Source organism: Nanorana parkeri, unplaced genomic scaffold (genome assembly GCF_000935625.1).
Source record: "Nanorana parkeri isolate BGI_ZX_2015 unplaced genomic scaffold, ASM93562v1 scaffold11, whole genome shotgun sequence".
NCBI lineage: Eukaryota > Metazoa > Chordata > Amphibia > Anura > Dicroglossidae > Nanorana > Nanorana parkeri.
The window spans coordinates 1,329,518-1,349,781 of NW_017306279.1; the positions used below are offsets into that span (position 1 = coordinate 1,329,518).

Below are 20,264 nucleotides of genomic sequence, written 5' to 3' on the forward strand. Positions count from 1 at the left end.
CCCCCCATTAAGAGAAGGACTTGCTTGTGGACCTGGAGGCCAGAGAGATATCTCTTATTAACCTTTGGGTAAAACCAAGATCACAGCTTCTGCAGCAGCCATGATGTTGGTACCATTTTTTGCAGGTGGCTCCTAGCTGTCATTTACAAGTACTGTAGTTTGTCATTTCGCAAGCACATACAGTTTTAAGGTTAGACATGTTTGGTATCTATCAGACATAACCCCATCTTTTATATTTTACAAAAAAATGGGTATTGTGTTTGTGTGCACTAAAAGTTTTGTGCATTTTTCCTAAATTTTTGGATGGATAATTTGATAAAATATTGCGCAACATAAAAAAATGCAACTAAAATTTTGTTTTTATACCCCAGGGCCTCTGCTTTCAGTAAATATATAATTATTTGGGAGGGTTCAAGCAGTTTTATAGCCAAAAGTTTTGTTTTTAATGTGTGTGAAAGTTTTTACAATTGCTCCGGTAGTCAAGTGGTCAATAAAGTTGTTAAGAAATTCGCCAGGGACACTCTCCATTAAAGGGCATACACAAGAGGCATTTTTTGCACTGATGTTTCCACAGACAAACATTTATGCCAAAGGGTTCTTTGCATGTGTACCAAAAGGAGACCCATTTTAGATATTTTGTGTACAATATCCGCTAGTCTTTCCACACAGAGTAGGGCCACAGGCATGAGTTCCAGTTGCTGGAGGGCAGAAGGATTCATTAGAATACACCCAAGATCCTGAGACATAGCCTTGGACTAAACGGCCAGGGTTTGGCAAATAGACATGGTCACAATTGCAGGTTGCAATGCAGGACCTGCAAGGGAAAGTAAGGCCTTAGAATGGGTTTCAAACCAGATTTTTAAACACAGGGTTTTCCTCAAAAGAGTTATAGTCTTGTTAAGACAGAAAATGGCGGGATTCACAATGGGGACAGACCACTTCTTCAGGAACCCCACCTCCATGTGGTATTGCTTGCAAAGACTGGTTGCAATAGGGAATGCACTGGAAAAGTCTTAAAAGGTTGAGGGCTTTCTAGAAAACCCAGGTAACTTACTTTAGGAGTAGCCAAAGTAGGCAGTTCCAAATCTAGGAACAAAATGGTATCCTTAAGTTTTGAAGAAATCTCATCCGATTGTGCTTCCTCTTGAACGAAGTCCTCAAATACTAAAGGTACAACCGTCCCCATCCTCAGCTGACTCTGTGAAAGCAATTGCAGCCTTCCGGCCCCCCCATGTTGTCAGTCAGTTATCATGCCTGCAATTTTGCCTATACACTCAAAGTAGCAAAGAATTCCTCTCTAAATCATACTGAGGGAGGGTTAGCCCCTGAAGGCTTTAAGTGTGCCACGACTTAAGCAGAGGACAGTGATCCGGGCTATTGGTGTCAAGTCCTTTGGAAGTGACACTGCAAGCTTGAACCCAGGATTGTTGCCCTTGGGCCTATGGTCTGCCATGCTAAATATGCAAGTGAAGAGGGTAATTGACACACTGCAGGAGCAGGATGGGTTAATGCTGTCTGTGACCCAGTCACTATAAGGCAGCAGCTGGCTAAAGGTCTGGCAGAAATGCAGAGGAACTGCTTACAAAACAGCAACATGCATCTCGGTACTTGCAGAGGGCAAAGTTACTGCCAAAAAGTGTGACATAGCTCTTACAAGTCACTTGAAGCACCAACAAGACTGCATGTCACAACCTAAACAAGGCGTGTACGACAATTTTTGGTTTGCCGCAGCCCTCAGTAGGTGCATGCAACAAAGTTCAACATCTGCTGTGACGCTTCAATGGAGAATCTGCGATACAATTTTAAAGTATCACAGCTCACAGGACTTCTAAGCATGACAGCTCCTACACAAAGTGGGGCAATCCCTGTTATTCACCAAGGGTTGTCTGGATGGGCAAGAAGGAGCTTCAGGGACAGGCTTCCACCAAGCTGGCTCAACACATTGCACCATAGGTACCCTGTTTCCCCGAAAATAAGACCTAGTACTATTTTTGGGAATTGCTAAAATATAAGACCTACCCTGAAAATAAGACTTAGTTGTGACCATTCCCAGGGCCAGTGGTGGCATAAGGGGGAACTTGAAGAGCTGCCGGAGAGGCAGGATAGAATCAGTGGTGCCAACTAAGCCAGCGCTAGAGGAAGCGAGGCGGCATCGGAGGGAGCAGAGCCGCATAAGCCGATGCCTCCTCTATAGCGCCGGCTCCTGTCACAGGCGGAGTGATACCAAATGCACTCCGCCTGTGAGGCATCGATAGTGAAAGCGCACTTTGCTCATTCTGGCCAGCGGTTAGCAAATTGCTCTTGGAAAGGTACGGCACCCCTGATTGCCCTGATCACCATATTTTTATACATGTAGACTTTTCTACATGATTAAGTGGGGATTGTTGTACATTAAAAAAAAAAAAAGAAGAAATAAGACACACCCCAAAAATAAGACCTAGCGTGTTTTTTTGAGCCCAAAAAAATATAAGACAGGCTATTATTTTCAGGGAAACACGGTACTTAGGCGAGCGCCTAACGCAGAGCCCAGTGCTCTAGGACACATTACAGGCTGACCCAGCACATTCTTCACAGCATAGTTCAGGTAAGGCTTCCAAGACTATGATGAGTACTGGCCAATCCAGAAGCTGCAAAATGAGCCCCAGTGTCCCTGCAGCAACTGAAGAAAAAATATCTAAATAAAAAAGGTAGGAAAAAGTAAGAAGAAGCCGACTTCTCTCAGAGGAGAGAAGACATCCATTCTCCTAAGACACTAGAAAAAAATGGTGGCAAGTTGTGAGTAGGAGGGGTCATACTGGGCTCTCCGTATAATTAAGAAAAGTTAAAAAAAAAACAACTTACTTTACCCCTTACTAGCATCCGTACTGCAGTGGGCGATGTATTCGTCTTTTGGACAAGATTCTGGGGAATGTGGAAAAGTTTTAATCTCATAAGATGATGCTCCAGCATGAGTGTCTTCTCACAAGATTTGTACTGCTCAACATTCCCTGAGATTTTGCCAGAAGTGTGGCCCCCCATGGGAGAAAGCTGGGTTAAGGCAAGTACATTAACCATCAACATTAGTGAATAAGCAGATCTTGGTTTTTAATGCAAGGTCTACGTTAAAAGAATATATTTTTTTGCTGCTTTGTAAATGCTTGCTAAACATGATTCTCTTTAGACTAGTGTTTACAAGCTGAGATTAACTAATGCCTGTGTGTACAGAGCCTTGATTGACAATTGTAATAATGATCTAAAACACACTGTTGACAACTAGCATCAGCTTCAAGACATGACTTACATGAAAGTAGGAAAATCTGTAGCTGGGTAGAAGCCTCTTTAAAATGTAAAGCAGATGCCCAATACTATCACATGGCTTTTGATCCAACGTACTTTAGAAGCTCCAAAACTGGTATCTTAGCTTTGTATAGCCACTAGCAAGTTGCATTACAAATGATGGTGTACTAACAATGGTCATCTCCCAATGGATTCTACACAATGCATATAACTGCAGGGGTTTAAACAGTGACTCCTTCATTAAAGCCCTGTAGGAGGTGGCAGAAATGTAAATTACGGCAGAGAGATCTCACTACTGGAATGTCTAAGAAACAGAAGAAGGTCTATTCATAGCTAAAATTAATAATCTTGGGTAGAGTGTGCCTTTGATTGAGACCTAGTATGAGCCTTTGTTCTTTCCTATACAGAATAGTTTACTACATACCTGGTTCTGGACTTGGATTTTGAGGTTTCCTCTTGTTGCTCTGTGCATAGCAGAAGATCCAGAGGTGATATGTTTTCTTCTATATCAGCAACAGAAGGAAGAGGAAAACAGGCCTGGATGATTCGTTCAAGATGGCCCAGTAACGAATGCTACAGTACAGGAGAAAACCGTGATTATACATACTCATCGATTGACATATTTAGCATATGCCTAGTTCTGTTCTATTCCTTAGCCCCATCAGGTGCATATATTCTTGAATTGTATTGTGATTATAATGTCTTCCTTATATTGGAAAGCGATGCGCAAACGGTTGACGCTATGTAAATCCTGTATAATAATATAATATAGAGGCATACCTATCTTGTACCAATTAATTGTGCCACAGATGGGCAGATGTATCTAAGAACAGTGAATGATGAGACATCTGTCTGTAGTATCATGCAACTGACCCAGTGTATTAAAGCAGGCAGTGAACATTTTCTTTCTCTCTTTTCAAATGAAGAAAGTGCTTGCTTATTCCCCTCCGGGTACTCCTAAATGGCCTAATCCATGCCTGAGCATTACATTGGGCCATTGGATTAGGGTACTTATGGCTAGTCTTGGTTACCCTACCTGTACATGATTGATGTTAGCATTATAAACAAAATATATTAACAAGCACGTTTATATAATAATGGAAAGTATCTGAGATGGACAAAATACAGAAGCTCTATAGCCAACGCACACAAATAATTACTGCTGGTGACTTACATCAGCTGTTATTTCTCCTGCTGTCAATGTGCTTTTTGGCATAAAATCATGCCAAATGCAATCAGTTGTGTTATTGAATGAGATTGCAAGAGTCATACTATATTATCCAGACTGGCTGTCTTCAGCAAAATAAGCAAGAACAACTGTATCACATGTTCACTGGTGGATTAGCAATCAATGTGTACAGAACAGTTTTCTTATATACCAATTTGCTTTAAACACATGCAAATATAGATCATGTAAATGTTGATGTGCAGCAGTGGCTGATGAAGATTTGCAGAATCCACTGACATTGATGCACACAAGCAAATCTCTTTTGCAGCAACAGCCAGTTAGCTTGCAGATGAGCAAGACTATTCACTTATACTAATGGGGTTCTTGCAGATCATCAGCAAGCATGCACAAGTTTAATTTTTTGCATGCGTTGATCCATTAATTGGTCAAATATTTTAGTGCCTTAAAAAAGCATTGCAGCCGCAATCAGTGATTTCAATTGACTTTTGTCGAAGGAGCTCCACTGCAAAAAAGTAATAAATGTGCATTTTTATCTTTTATGCGGAAGAGTGCATTTATTATTTTTATTCAAAAAGGTGGTATTTCTCTCTAAGCTTTCCTCTTTTAAATGCAAATGCAGTCTAAAAACATGTTTTAAAATAATTACCCCCCCCCCAAGTTGATCTGGAACAAAGGAATTTGAGCTCTCCAATAATGTCCCATTTAATAACAGGAACTGAGTGTGAACATATTTAGTTTGGAAGCTGAAGAGACAGAACACATTGTTGGGTGCGTTATGTCTTTAAAGTAAAGATAGTAAGAAGCAGGGTGTTGAAATGCACAGCGAACTTTATACTCAATAAACCCATAAATAAAGAAACAAGCATAACAGCTGCCCCTTATAGATATAAACCTCCGCTTGTATACAGCAGAGTAAAGCCATATATGCAGGGCTTTAAAAATGTGATGGTGTCTCACCAGTCACTCAAAAATGTCACCAGTCAGCATGACCAGACTGTAGCCTTGCAATTTATGTTAACATTTTTTAGGGACACAGAGATTTCTTTTGGTGGTATATAATCACCACTCTGGGGTGTTTATTTTTTACTATATAATGAAAAAAGTACCATAAATTACGCAAAAAAAAAAAATGTTTTCCCTACGTTATGTTAAAAAACATTTATTCTTACCTATGTTTTTGTTAAAATATAAAACACGGGGTCACCCGTCTTTTGATAGACAATCGATAGACACCAAACATGTCAAGCCTTAAAATTGCGCACACCCGCAAAAATGGCAAAAAATAACCACCCCGAAAATTGGCCATAGGCGACGCTGTAATCACTTTTACTGTTCATCAGTTTAGTGTTATCAGTGAATAATGGCCCTAAAATAATTTCTCTTACTCTGACGTTCGCGGTGATATGCAACATGTGGGGCACAATAGGTGCAACCGTTGTTTTCGCACTTTGGCGCACCAGACGCATGTCTCCAAGACCCCTGTCACCTAGGGACCCCCAAGGAAGCTGATGAAGCAGAGATCTGCTTCACCAGCTTCTGAAGCTGGAGAGTGACAGTAAATGCAGGAAGTGATGTAATATACATCACTTCCTGCATTCGGGGACTGTAGAGGAGCTCGTGTACCGATCTCCCTTCGATCTCCTGTAAAAGAGCAGTCGTGCCGGTCCCGGCCGCACCGGGCACAGCGGATCTCTGGACCGGCAATGGCAGTGACAGCTGCTGCAAATACAAGCGATTGGGCATCTCTAGAGACGCCTGATCACTTGAATGTAAAGCTCCTGGCCGGCTGTTTAATTACAACGGCTGGCCGGGAAGCTACTCGTCCAGCTCCGCCGTCCTCTCGTCACAGACAAGAGGACGAGTGGATTTTTCATGCCCTGCATATATGCCAAAATAGCTTTAAAATGCTCATCAGGCAGAATTACATTTTTTCTTTAGGATTAGGTGTCCTTTACGATGGCCACTGGACCTGTAGGATGAGTAGCCATTTTACATATTGGCCATTTATTATTTATATATATTATACATTAAATAAGTTTATGAACTCTGAATGATTAGTCAAATTCGAAGCCCAAATGGAACAGAAAAGGATGTATAATAACTACACACATTGAAAATGAGGTCACTGTGAGGTGGTCACTTCTGCCATTTGGATTATTTAATATTGGACTATATAATATCTGATATACGTTTGCACTATACTTGCCCCATAATAAAGTATTTTGTAACTTGCTTACAGAGATAATAAAATCACTTGTGCAATTTAATTTGCTGCTGAAACATGTAATTTCCTAAAGTGAAATATAAGAATAGGTCAATCGGGAGCTTAGAGGTAAAAAAAAAAAAAAAAAAAACAGCTGCAGGCTGAACAGGAGAAAACTAACAGATTCCTCCATCCATGCTAAACATGGATGATAGAGTTGCCCTCTACACTGCAGCTGTCTGAAAACCCAAACATTGACTGCATCTGATTGGGGGCAACACTGTTGAACCGACATTTTTCTACCCAGCTCCTTAGATTTTGTAACGGAAGTTTGTCGAGTCAGGTGGTGCTGACAGGGCTACCCACAGCTGAATCGGCCAAAATTCGAGTCATGTATGGCCAGTTTAAGGAGACAGCACTTACCGTATTTGCCGGCATATAAGATGGTTTTGAGACCTTAAAACATCCCCCGAAAATCGGGGGTCGTCTTATACGCCGGGTACATACGGAAGGATACTGTATACTGTATGTAGCTTCAGCTACTCAGCACTGAGCCAATCACGGCAGGCTTTGTATTAATTAATACAAAGCTTGTATTCATTAATACAAAGCCTGCCGTGATTGACTCAGTGGAAGACGGAGGACACAGCGGGGATCGTGGACAAGGTAAGAGACTGTAATCCCGAGTGTGGCTCGGGGTTACCGCTTATGGCACTGAAAATTAACCCCGAGCCACACTCGGGAAAACCGCCATGGATGTTAGTGGGTGCATTTAAACATTATTTTGGGCTATACTCGTCTTATACAACGAGTATAGCCCAAAACCTATATTTTAAAACACAAAAAGTAGGGGGTCGTCTTATACGCCGAGTCGTCTTATACGCCGGCAAATACAGTATTTCTAAATACTCCGTTGACATGGACCCAGAAAGGGTAAAGGGAACCTCCCGCTACTCCATAACTGAAGATCAAACCTATAATGATAAAGTAAGCGTACATGTTTATTAATTACCTGGAAAGCAAGTGTTGAATCTTCACAAACTAAATTTGACTCGGAGTCATGAAATGTAGGCAAGTCAACACTTTCGGAGTTTAGGACATGACTATCAGTGCTTGAGGGTATATCAGTCCTAAAGGATTGCCAGTCATCAGACTTGGCATGGGAGTCTGTTTTTTGATCTTCAAATGCAGCCCATGACGTACTTTCTTCTTGGTCATCCTCAAATGCATTCCATTCTGGAGGCTGTGTACCGAAGTCAGCAAAATCGTTAGAGTCTTGCCCAGTACTCCATTCTTCTTTTTTCTCTAAGGAAACAAAATTACCAAAGTCACTGAATTCATCGGTTTCTCCACGGGGCTTCTGCTGAGAATGCTCTTCGTCAAAGTCGGGCAAAGACAGTTTTTCCGCAGTTACCGTCTGTTCTTCATGAAAAGAGCCAATGTTTATTTCTTTAAAATCCCCCAAATCATCCTCTAATTCATTCATATCCAAGTCTAAAGGAGCATGAAAGTTAGAATTACTTGACTCGCTATTGTCTGTCAAAGGTGGTGGTGATTCTTCAGTAGCAGCATTAAAATCTCCAAATGAACGATCGTACTCTGATTGATCATGAGAAATATTCCCAACATTGGTATTCTCACTTTCTTTCTTTAAATTAAGTGCTAACTCTTTTCTATCCAGTGAATCTTCAGGTGCTAAAGAACCATCACCGTCAAAACTCTGTAACGAATCTTCTTTATTACTAAGTGTAAGTCCGAGAGTTGTTTTGGTATCTGTCGAGTGCGTACTATCAGATATACTAGTTTCAGGTGCCATGGAATTAGTAGGTGGAACACTGCCAAACGTTAGTGTATCCTCTTCTAAAGGAGGACTGACAGATGATAAATCAAAGTTCACTCTGTCTTGACAGACAGGATCATTAAGTACTTCCGTAGGAGCAGAGGTGATTCCATCTTCATATCTACTTAATTTAGTATCAACCTTAATAATTGGAGTCTGTCCTTCATGCAACCCCATGTGTGCTCGCTGCTCTGTATCATCCAAGTCTACAGCGTCTTTACTTGAAAATGTGGCAAATTCTGCAAAGTCATCACCAGGGCTGGGTGGTGAAAAGTCTATGCTTATATCTGTACTATGAGAACTGATCGACTTAAATCCCTTTGAGTGCCCCATACTGTCCATATCTTGTAATCCCTGAGGGTTAGCAGACTCTTCCACTGTAAACCCATTGGTTAGATTTTCTAGACTGTGTATTTTCTCACCATTACAAGTGGTAACTATTTGATCCTGGCTGCTAGATACCAAATTTGCATTGTCAACAGAAGAACTATGGGTTTCAGAGTTTAACTTTGTTTCAATTTCCCCTGAGCTCCCTTTATTATCAAGTGCAGCAACATTGAACTGGGTGGTTTCATGGTTGGTGTTTGATTCAAACACAGATGAAAGTCCCTTCTTAGAACTACTGATTTCGGACACGTTCTCACCGGTTTTAATAGAGGTAAGGCTAGCAAAATTATTTACAGAGCTATCGGTGTAATCGTGTATCGGCAAAAAGTGTTTTGATGGGATGAAGTCCTCTCGGGATTTAGGAAAATTAACTGTATCTAATTCCGCAAATCCAATTCCAGAATTGTTCACTTCAGCGAACCCTCCGAACTCTCCAAACTCGTCATCTTCATCGTCATCTGCGACATTGTCAAGAGGAGGCGGGGACGAAGAGTACATTCGGATAATCTCTGGTTCCATGCTGTATTGGTTTGAGTACAGAGAAATGTTACACCTAAAGAGAAAGGAAAGGTAATTATTTCCAACAGGTCAACATAAAAAAATTTTTCCAGCTTAAAATTATACACTTGGACAGCTTGCTAGACTCAAGAGCAAACAAAAATATTTTTGAATATGCATTAAAGCAGACACCTCCCCCCACCCCCCATTCAATAACACTTAATAGTCCACTCTTTTACTGTGTCACCACATGTGCCACTCCTCATCCTCCTCATATCTTATGCCACTGTTTCAAAAGAAGACATTAATCGGTGGGCAGCGTCTTCTTTCTTGTAGTAAGCCGGCCTACCAATGACGTTATTGAACAAAAACAAGCCGCCCCAGATCTCCTAAGGTACATGCACCCAATCTCATAGGGCCCATGCCTTGCATCAGAACTGGCTCGGCTTTTTATTGTTTAACAACTGCCAGATTTAGTGCTTCTTATTGTTCTATAGCAAGCCACCCCCAGATCTCATACGGGCACATGCACAAGATCAGGAAATATCTCACTGGAAGGCAATGATGTTTATGGATGGGCTTGCAGTGCTGCATGCACCTTGTATTCCCGTGTTTAGGAGTAGTGATGGGCTCAGGCGTGTTCGCAAGCGCCTTGTGCCGAGCCCACCAGGAAGCCGTCAGCGCGCAGGGCCAATCACAGGCACTGAGACATGTTCCCGGTCCGCAGCTGCAGAGATTGGGGAATGTCTGCCTGTGATTGGCCCTGCACGCTGACAGCTTCCTGGCGGGCTCGGCACGAGGCGCTTGCGAATAGGTAATTTATCTGTTTTGCAGACATTCATGATTCCTACATCTACACACAAACCATTACAATGTCAATATTATCACGGTTTATATTTCAAAATGGCACTGGGGAGTTTATTGTAGAATTGTCATGATGCAAATTGCATATTTTAATGTAAATGTGTTAATGTGCACTTAAAGTGAACCTTCTCATTGTCCAATTACGTACACGTAGCGACACCTTCATAATCCACTCCAGAAAGGTTTCAAATGCACTTCTCCTTTCCTCAAAAATGTGTAGTCAAAGCACACTAAACAGTGCAGAGAAGACACCAATATACAAATTGTAAACTTTGTGTGTATAGTCAATAGCAAAGCCCTAATGTCTAACCACTCCCTGTTTACCTATGCATCGAGAGAGTAGCGGCGCATTACTGTCACAGGAAGGGCAAAGGTGTATTTGAAGTGTGGGCTGTGATTGACGGTCTAACTTCACTTACTCCAAGCTGTGCAAGAGGCAAGATGGCAATACCCAATAGCAGAATAGCGGAGTTTCTGGGGTCAGAATTGAGCAGAATTTGTGCTCGCTGTTGCATTGGCAAGTGGTTTATAAACCAGCCCATATTTGACATTTGCGTACTTAGCATTACTGTCAACATTGGCAAAGAAAGGGTTAATTTAAGCTCTATACTAGACAAGGTGATGAGCCCCTTGGAGGAACAAGAGCAGTGGCATCAAAGAGGCACAAAGTTGCAACTTGTATTCCTTTTGGACTGGCAATACCAGAATGTTTCCCCAGTTGCCTGACAGATGTCCTTTAAGTGCAATTAGGTACAATCATTTAGAGTCTACCGCAACACTCAGCACTCAGACCCCATTCACACCGGGGAGAGTCCGCGATCTGAACCGCCCCCTGCACTATTTTTGCCACGCTGATCAGTGCGGTTTCCATACAGGTTTCAAAGGAACCGCACTGATCAGCAAGGTTTTGGGCGTTTTTAATTGCGTTTCAGCGCTAAAAACTCCCAAAACCTCCCTTGCGAGATCAGCGCGGTAACAGTGCTGATCCGCAACCACCCTGGTGTGAATGGGCTCTAACACTGTACCTCTCAGAAAAATAACTAATACTTGGGTACACCTCTCTCTTTCTAAATCTTTATTCATTACTAAATATATGATCTATCCTATGTTCAGCAAACGTGCATAGATGTCACCAGCACACCAAAAAGCCTTTCAGGATTTCAAAATGTTCATTTATTGGAGATTCTTATCAAGAAATAAGAGCTTTTGGGGCCGCACAGGGTCCCTTCATCAGGCTTAGCATTGACAAGAATCTCCAATAAATAAACATTTTGGGGATACTGGCATGAATACGATCATATGTTCAGACACGCTTCATTTAGATGTATTCTTAAAGTCAAGCTGGCAGGTACATCATTTGTTCAACCCACCAGTTCTTCCTAAGTGCAATCACACTATCTCACAGAATTGCCCCCGCTTTCTCTACCCCAGGACCTCCATTCTCACAAAACACATTTGATCTCATTTATCTTATTAAAATATCTGCATGTATGAATCTGAACCTAGCTCTGCATGTACCTATTATCCAAAGTGTATGCTGCAGATGGATATATACAAATGTGATGGCCAGCACCAACAATTAATCTGACTGCTCTGCGTGAATCTTTTACTTTAAAAAAAAAAAAAACTCCTACTGATGGATAGAACATCTAGTTCTACAGATGGGTAACTAGTGAGTTATCCGTCTTTCATCTGCCTGTAGTTTCATTTACTTAAAGATGAACTCCGTATATTTTCGTTTACGAGGAGGCAAATTACAGCCTTTTTTTCGTCCAAGGAAACCAGAACCTGCAATCTTGCTTTATTAGCACTAACGAATGCAGAGGAAAACACACTTAGTACTGTTGAAAGTATGACCTTGAAGAACAGGCAGTACCACAGTCTGAGAACAGAAGGAAAGTAAATCTGTACTACAAATTATCTTTTAAGTTATGAGTCCTTGAATAACCACAGGAACTGTATTTCACAGAACCTTGCCAAGCTTTGTGTTGTGTTCAAGTCATGGAAAATTGGCAAATGCCTTAACTGCAATGTATCAAACAAGACGACACACTACAGGAAACACAAAACACTAGAAAAACAAAACTGCATGCTTACTGTTGGACAATACAGGCAGAAACCAACAATTGGCACTCATTATATAAAAAGTTGGCCACTGGAAATGTGGAATTTCACTTGAGTGTCAACTGCTTATGTCTAATGGATTCCAATAAGCTCACTATGCCACAGATACTGGCTTTGTTCCCTCTTACATTGGAGTTTTGGCTATTGCTTCCCACCTTTTGGATGTTTCCACACCACCTGCTGCATTCTCCAAAACTAAAGCAGATGTAACATGGCATCCCTATGTAATGGCATCACCAAGTGTGAAGATCTGGGAATTCAGCATAAGAATAATAACTTTCCATCATCTACTAAAAAATGATTCCACCCTGCCCTCCACGTTCATCCAGCACTGATTGGAGGGATTGACAGGTGAGGTGGCAGGCACAGCTGGCTCTGCCTCTAAAAGACAGAGCCAGCTGTCAATCAGGCAGCAGGGTGGGTCCCGACAATTTTGTCAGAATCTTTCCTGGCTGCAGTGCAACTCTGCGCTGTCAGCATATAGCGGGCAATAGCTAAGCAGCTTCTGTGGAGGCGCCCATGCGTGCTCATTCCCAGACATGCCTGCAGCAGCTGTGTGCGTCCAAAGACACACACAGCCCTGTGGCAGGCCACGCCCTTCCTTTCCTCCCAGCAAAAAGGGCCTATGGCTCAGTATCCTCCCGCAGAACAAGGCAGTTCGGGATGGAGGATTGCTTCGGGACTGGCTGTGGCGACAGGTAAGTGTGTGTGGGGTGGGGCAGGGGAGGCAAAAAGGAACTGGGCGGTTTTTACCTTAATGCAGAGAATGAGTTAAGGTAAAAAAAAACACCTAGCCTTTAGTAATGCTTTAACTCTTTCGGGGCTGTTTAAACAGACTCCCGGCGACTTTTGCCGCATAACATGGGTGCAAAAAATGAAAAAAAGGGCCTCAGTCATGAAGGGGTTAAGAGCGTTGATCAAGAAATCTTCCGCTGTTTGCATTGAATTCGGACGCCGTCAGAATAGCCAAATGGAGCCGGTCAGCTCTGTTCGTTCAAAGATTTTCCAACCGCCTCCTTTGATCAGCTGAGCGAGGGATTCTGATCAAGAGCCGGCCGAAATTCGTATAGTGTATTGCCACCTCTACACAGTCTTTTCTGCCATATAAAGCCTAGCAATCAGCAATCTTGTTTTTCTGAAGTTTTTTTCTCAGTTTTTAGTATTGCAAACAACATTTCTTGTATTTTTGATAAATATACTTCAAGGATTACAGACTGGAGGTTACCCCAGGCCAAATTAAGTATATAGCTGAAGTGTCAGTGTATGTAAATTAAGAATTGTGGTCACGAGAGCCACTTGGCAAACTGCAGCAATACCGCCCTCTGTGCAGGGACAGGGTGGTAGCAGGCTCTCAAAGGCACATGGCAAATCTGTTTTCCTACCGAATAGTACACTTCAAAGTAGCATCCATGCTATGGCCTTGCAGCTGCACCTTCTGGTCTGATCCTGCTTTAGTATGGAGGCAAACTAGTAATGTGAATCGATTTGTCCATAGAGCATGATAAAAAAAAAAAAAAACACATCTGCTCAAAATGCTTGCTAAAAAAAATATTAAAAAACATTTTCATATATAGACCCATGTTAGTTTAGTATGAGATCTAAAAAAGAAGAGTGAGCAAAACTACAAAATTGCCAAAAACTTATGCGGATTATGTCTGTCACCAGTAGTAGGAGACCGTTTAAAGCTGAACTCTGGGCTAAACCATATTGCCTAAATACAAGAGGCAAGTCTTTTCTAATGTGAATCTTGGTGTATTTCTTCCAGATCTGTGCAGTCATTTAGTGTAAAACTTTACCTCTGTCAAGAAGCTTCCTATAATAAAGACCAGTCACTGCTGCTCTCTCTCCTTGTGCAGCCCATAGTGGGAGGAGTCTGCTGGGCCCCTCCCAAAGCTTTGCTCTCTGCACAAGCTATGTACAGATGATGTCACTACTCTTCAAGAAAATATCTGGGATTTATAAAAGATATTTGTTGCAGACTAGGGCTGCAGATAATGATTATTTTCGTAATCGATTAGTTGGCCGATTATTTTTTTGATTTATTGGATAAAAAAAAAAAAAATCCCATTCTTAATTTAAAATAAAATACACAAATGCAGTGTTACAAGCATAAAGTGGACTTCAGAATAAAACTGCATGCACAATTTTTGGCAATCACACTGCACAGGAACGCACAGCTTTGTGGTACTGTGCCTTCCAGTGAAACTGATTACACTGTGGGTGGGAGGTGCGTTTAGGGTTCCATTAAAATGAATGGCATTGCAACGCACCCTCCAAAGGCAACATTTGTGATGCCAAAACCTACTAAATCGATAATAATTGATGAGGATAGTTGGCAACTATTCTCATTATCAATTAGTTGGTTAGATCCCTTAGCTCTCTCTTCCACACTGGGAGGAAGGCACAGTAAGCAGTGGGTGGGTGCAATAGCTTACTTTAATTTATTTTTTATTATTTTTTACTTTATCAATTTTTATTTTATTATTTTCACTTAACTTTCTTGCTATAACACAGGAGCTAACAAGCCCCTGTATGATAGCATTTGGAAGTGAGAGGTTCCCTTTATTGAACCTGTCACCCCCAATACAGGAGTTCAGGCATGCTACTGTGCTGGCTCTCCTGTGACAGCTGAGATGGGAAGGCAGCTCTCCCTCCTCAATGTTCACACGGAGCAGAGCGGAGAATGGACGTTCTCCACTTTGCTCCCCCGCTCTCCATCATGACATACTTGCCGTGGTCCTGGGTTCCCAAGAAGTGGACCCCACAAACTACAGCAGGGAGGGAGTTGGCCAGCAGGGGGAGGCAGCAGGAGGTGGGGGCAGACCATGGAGGTGAGGGCGGTAGGGGAAGGACTGACAAGCAGGCTAATTAAAAGTGATCTTGTCATCGCCGAGATCACTTCTACAAAACGAGCTGCAGGGCTAAATGTAGAAAGAAAAAAAAAACAAAAAAAAAAAAACTACTGCCCGCAACTGCATGTCCCGGGCGGCGGGCGATAGAAATTCCACACACCTGCCGCCCCTCTACTCCCTGCCGCCCCGAGGCCGGGCCTCAGTGACCTTGTGCAAAATCCAGCCCTGATCATGTACTCAGCCAACATAGGTCAGCATATGGTACACAACTTGCAACAAATCCTAAAACCTTACTGTCTATAAGGGCAAAAAAAAAAAAAACAGGTCAGCAGTACTTATAACATATTTCTATTGATTTCCTATTACTCAACATACACATTCTAGCTTATTTAACAAATCATTTTGAAAGCGGAGAGAAATAACACACAGCAACCAACTGGATTGTTGGTTCAGATAGAATTGGTTGTGACACATGCACAATGCACTTTTCACACAACATTTTGCATCACTAGAAAGGTTCGATTTGGATATACCTGCATCTAAAATAGCATTCTTTATAATCATTCCCCTCTGCGCAAGAATACTGATTCACAAACTATTATTTTGCTCAGTTAAAGTTGATCTGGTGGATTTTACTGTTGAGCTCTCCTGAAATAGGCTTCATGCTTGGGCAATAAAAGAAAGATCTTTCAGCAATTGTACTGTGAATGCATGTCCAATTCTCATATTATACGCTTGCCCAGCCTTACTCCAAACAAAATATCACCTGGGCACACTTCCAGTGACAGGTTAAAAGACCTCTCAGCAGCCTTAAAGCAGAATTGAAGCAAGAACATTCTTTTTTTAGTTTTGGATAGAGTAGGGGAGGGTTATATCCCCGACAGCTTTTTCTGGCCATCTGTGTCCCAAAGGAAAGATTTCCCTTCAATTCCTATCCATCTACCACAACAGGAAGGGCGAGGAAATTCGCCCAGAGAGGGAAATCCCTAGTGGTAAGCAGGGTCACCAAAACAAGTGTCCACATTGGAAGACTTCCCATCTATTCCTGTTCTGATGACAACTCAAAATTTGGGATTTTCTATCACTTTCTTTATCAGTGATAACGGTCACCAGGACAGATAGAGAGGGTGACTGTGTGAGGTAGCACACAGCTTATGTTGGCATCTCAAGGGATCTCTTCCCCATAGTGAGTGTGGTCTCAATTACATTTATTATATTCAAGTCTTATATAGAAGCTAAAACTATTTACATCCCTTACCCTGACCATACAAGTGGAAATGTTATGTAACTTTGAAAGCTTCCAATCAACTTCTGATGGTTGAAAATGACTGCAATGGGCTTCACCGGTTCACACTGGGTGTAAATTGATGGAAAAGAGGTCTTTGCCCATCACTGTGGTGGTGATTTAAAGTGACATTAAACTCAGGAGTTAAATCTTAAAAATGCATTCAAGTACCTTAACAAAAATGTATTTTATGTGTGTATCACTCGGCCGTAGATCCTCAAATCACCTCTGAATTGGTGCTGACACTGTCCTTCCTTCTGGAGGGTGGCTACTTTTAAATAAGGAAGTGGAAAGAGAAGAGGGGAGGAGGGAGTAGGTCAGTAAGTGGGACAAAGTGTCATCACCTTACCATCAACTAAAAGCTTACAGAAAGCTTCCACAATTGCCTCATTCATGGCCAAAATTAATCTACAGTATGACATCACCAAAAAGAGCAACCGTGCTTATGCTAGGGAACATACTGAAATTAAATTTGAATGTACACAGGATAAGCAGTACAGTGCACCATCCATCAGGACCTAAGACATCTCATGTAGACCAACCGAAAATCAATCACTATGCTGGAGTCATTTACCTCTCTTGCTCTTAATAGAAGACTTTATACAAAGCAGAAAAAAACAGGACTGCCCAAAGCTTTAGGCCTGGTTCACACCTAGGCGTATTGCATATGCGCGTCTGTCGCGCGTTTTTTTACCGCGATTCGCGATTTGTAGCGCGTTAGGGACGGGCTGAAATACGCCAAGGTGTGAACCAGACCTATTGAAAACAATGGGATTTTCATGTTTGAGCGTTTTGTAGAGCGTTCGTCGAGCGTAGAACGCGCTACAAAACGTTCAGGTGTGAACGAGGGCTTAAGCAACTGTACTACTTAGGGAAGCTGACAGAGCATTGCAGTGAAAAGCATCTTCTTGGATCCAAACTTTAGTATCCACATGACTTTCACAGCTACAAAAAGCTTAGACTGAACAAAAGACACATAGCAACCAACACTGCAGGCTTATGAAGGGTTCCTGGAATGTTGCTGTGCTGAAGACCTTACAAAACACTAGCACTCACAAAGGCAGACTTACGATGTCTATTGTAGACTCAGCATTCAGAAAGCCCCTCATTCTTCCTTCAAACATTTCACAATCCCCTCCAAACTCCCTTTACTCCTTAAACATCCTTTCATAACCCATCACTCATCGTCCTCCTCTTCACACCTCCTTATTAAGCTTTCTGCCTCGGTCATTCATTGTCTTCATAGCCTTCTCACTCTGGCTGAATACTATTGTCACTCACCCATTATGCTTCCCTCCAAGTTTGGCGTTTTGCAAAAATTGCACTGTGTACTGCTGTGATGCCAAAAATATTTTATTAGAATAAAATATTTGTTTTGATTTCTGGTTTATGTGTCTCATTTACAAAAAGATTTTATTAGCCAACATGAAAACTCGAGAGTTTATAAACAGTTGTGTGAAAAAGTGTTGGCCCCCTTCCTGATTTTTTCATTGTTTTGCACGTTTGTCACACTTTAATGTTTCAGATCATCAAACAAATTGAAATATTAGTCAAAGATAACACAAGTAAACACAACATGCAGTTTTTAAAAGGAAGGTTTTTATTATTAAGGGAAAACAAAATCCAAACCCACATGACAAACGTGCAAAACAATGAGAAATCAGCCAGGGGGCCAACACTTTTTCACACAACTGTAGGTCTAATGGCATATTGCATAAATGTGTACTTCAAGCCAGTGCCTCTGAATGATACTATTGATGGCTTCTTCATCATTATACAGGTTGACATGTACAGGTTGACTGTGAAGAAACTGAGATTTGGAGGAGAAAGGAGTGAGAACTCACAAGAGATTGCGGTTTGAGAAGAGGGATGGCAAGATGGTTCTCCTGATGCTGACAGTCGTATGACCGATATCAGTTGTGTAAGGGACACACATGTTTGTGGCCCCTTTGTGGCAGGGATACTGGCAAAAATGTTTGGTGCATTGGGCTGGTATTTCTGGCACAGACACTCTTGACTATCAGCCTATCACCCTCCTAGACAAACTGCAGTTTTAGACTCTCCATCTAAAAACACCAGGTATGGTTCTAAGAGAACAAGGCAGCCAAGGCATGATTGTGGGTCCAAATATCTGAAGGGTGGCTTTTTTAATGCTCTAATAGCTTTGGATGAAGCCTTCATTTAAAGCGAATTACTTATTAATATGGGTAGGGTCCATAAATGTTACAAACATTATTCCAGGGCTGGACAAATCCCAGGAGCCAGGTAGCCAATGCTGGCGCCTAACTACAGAGGTTTTCTCTAGTTGTGGGCATTGGAGGGGACTACTAAAAAACAAATCCGGCTGGCTACTGGATTGGAGAGACTGGCTTCTAAATTCTATATACATGTGTCCAACCCTGCATTAATTCTATTAAAGTAGAACTAAAAGCAAAACTTGTTGTTTATTTTTGGATGAAGCAAGGGAAGGTTATAACCCATTTCAGCTTTTTTTGCCATCTGTGTCCCATTTGGAGATTTCCCTTCACTTCCTATCTGATAGCCACAAGAAAACCTGAGAGAAAATCCCTTGAAAGGGAGGGAAATTCTCGATGGTCAGCAGGGTCACCAGAACTTTTGTCCCCATTGGAAGATTTCTCATCTCATCTCTTCCCGTTCTGACAACCCAAAATTTGGGTTTTTCTTTCACTTTCAATGATACACTCACCAGAAGTAATAGAGAGGGTGAATCTCCCTTATGAGGACACAGACAGCAGTAAAATCCTGATAGGTGTTTTAATCTCTCTCCACTCTAAACAAAACTAAAAAAAAAAAAAAAAGTTTTGCCTTCAGTTGCACTTTAAATACTACCATCAGTACACAAGCCAGTATCTATTCTGAAATGTATGGTGAGAACACAAGGAAAGACAAAACTAGCAGTTTCCATCACATGAAAATAATCTTCTGGGTATAGAGTTACCATGAAGAAACACAACACCTTCTGCCTTTTTTATAAGCATTACAACTCTCGACAACCCAAACTAACTCTGACTGCCACAAGATATTTTCTTCAAACACAACACATTTATTACAGTGGAAGAGAGAACAATTATGATGGGTAAACCGCAGTATCCCACAATAACAAATCAAAATCAATACAAACTAACTGTTCATCGGTTTATAGTTCCAAGAGCAGAATAAAATGACCGCTGACAGGTTACTATACTTTGTTTTTTTTCCAATGGAACAGAACAAGAAACCATAAAGGCTCATTAGTCTGCATAGAGCTGATATGAAATAAGGAAAAGGAACTATTGAAAAGATTTATTTCCTTACAGTAAAGAAGAGTTAGAATCTTGCATGAGTGCCCGTTCACACATTGCGTTGACCTGTGTTGTACCGCACTGGATCAACACAGGTCATCGCAAGATCAAAATAGTTTTCTTTGTATCCCATTCACATCACAACGTGGGAGTGATGGGTGGTATGCTCCACTTTATCGCAGCCTAGCGGATTCCACCACAGAGCACCGCACGCCAGCGCAGTGGACCACTCTGCTGTGCAGGGAGCTAAATGGAGGGACACATTGTACACGCCATATAAAGTTAAAAGAATAAAATGTCAAACAGTGACAGCTCCAGCAGTGTGCATACTGCCAGAGTTGCCACAACACACTAGCCCATCTCTTAAAACTGAGTGTTTTACCAGACGTGCTAGTATGAACAGGCCCTTACACTCTGCATCCCTGGGGGGGGGGGGGGGGAATT

The 20,264-nt window shown here is 41.8% G+C and overlaps 1 protein-coding gene across 3 annotated transcripts in view; it reads right to left on the bottom strand.

The window, feature by feature from the left end:
- The window catches only part of AFTPH (aftiphilin), a 63,347-nt gene that overhangs the window by 22,280 nt on the left and 20,803 nt on the right, over positions 1–20,264 (bottom strand). For all 3 annotated transcript variants that reach the window (XM_018555984.1, XM_018555976.1, XM_018555967.1), the window contains exons 2-3: positions 7,681–9,448; positions 3,701–3,849 (exon numbers count right to left, since the gene is read on the bottom strand). In XM_018555984.1, the coding sequence (XP_018411486.1) occupies positions 3,701–3,849; positions 7,681–9,414 (1,883 nt within the window). In that variant the 5' untranslated portion in view covers positions 9,415–9,448. The remainder of the gene's footprint in view (positions 1–3,700; positions 3,850–7,680; positions 9,449–20,264) is intronic.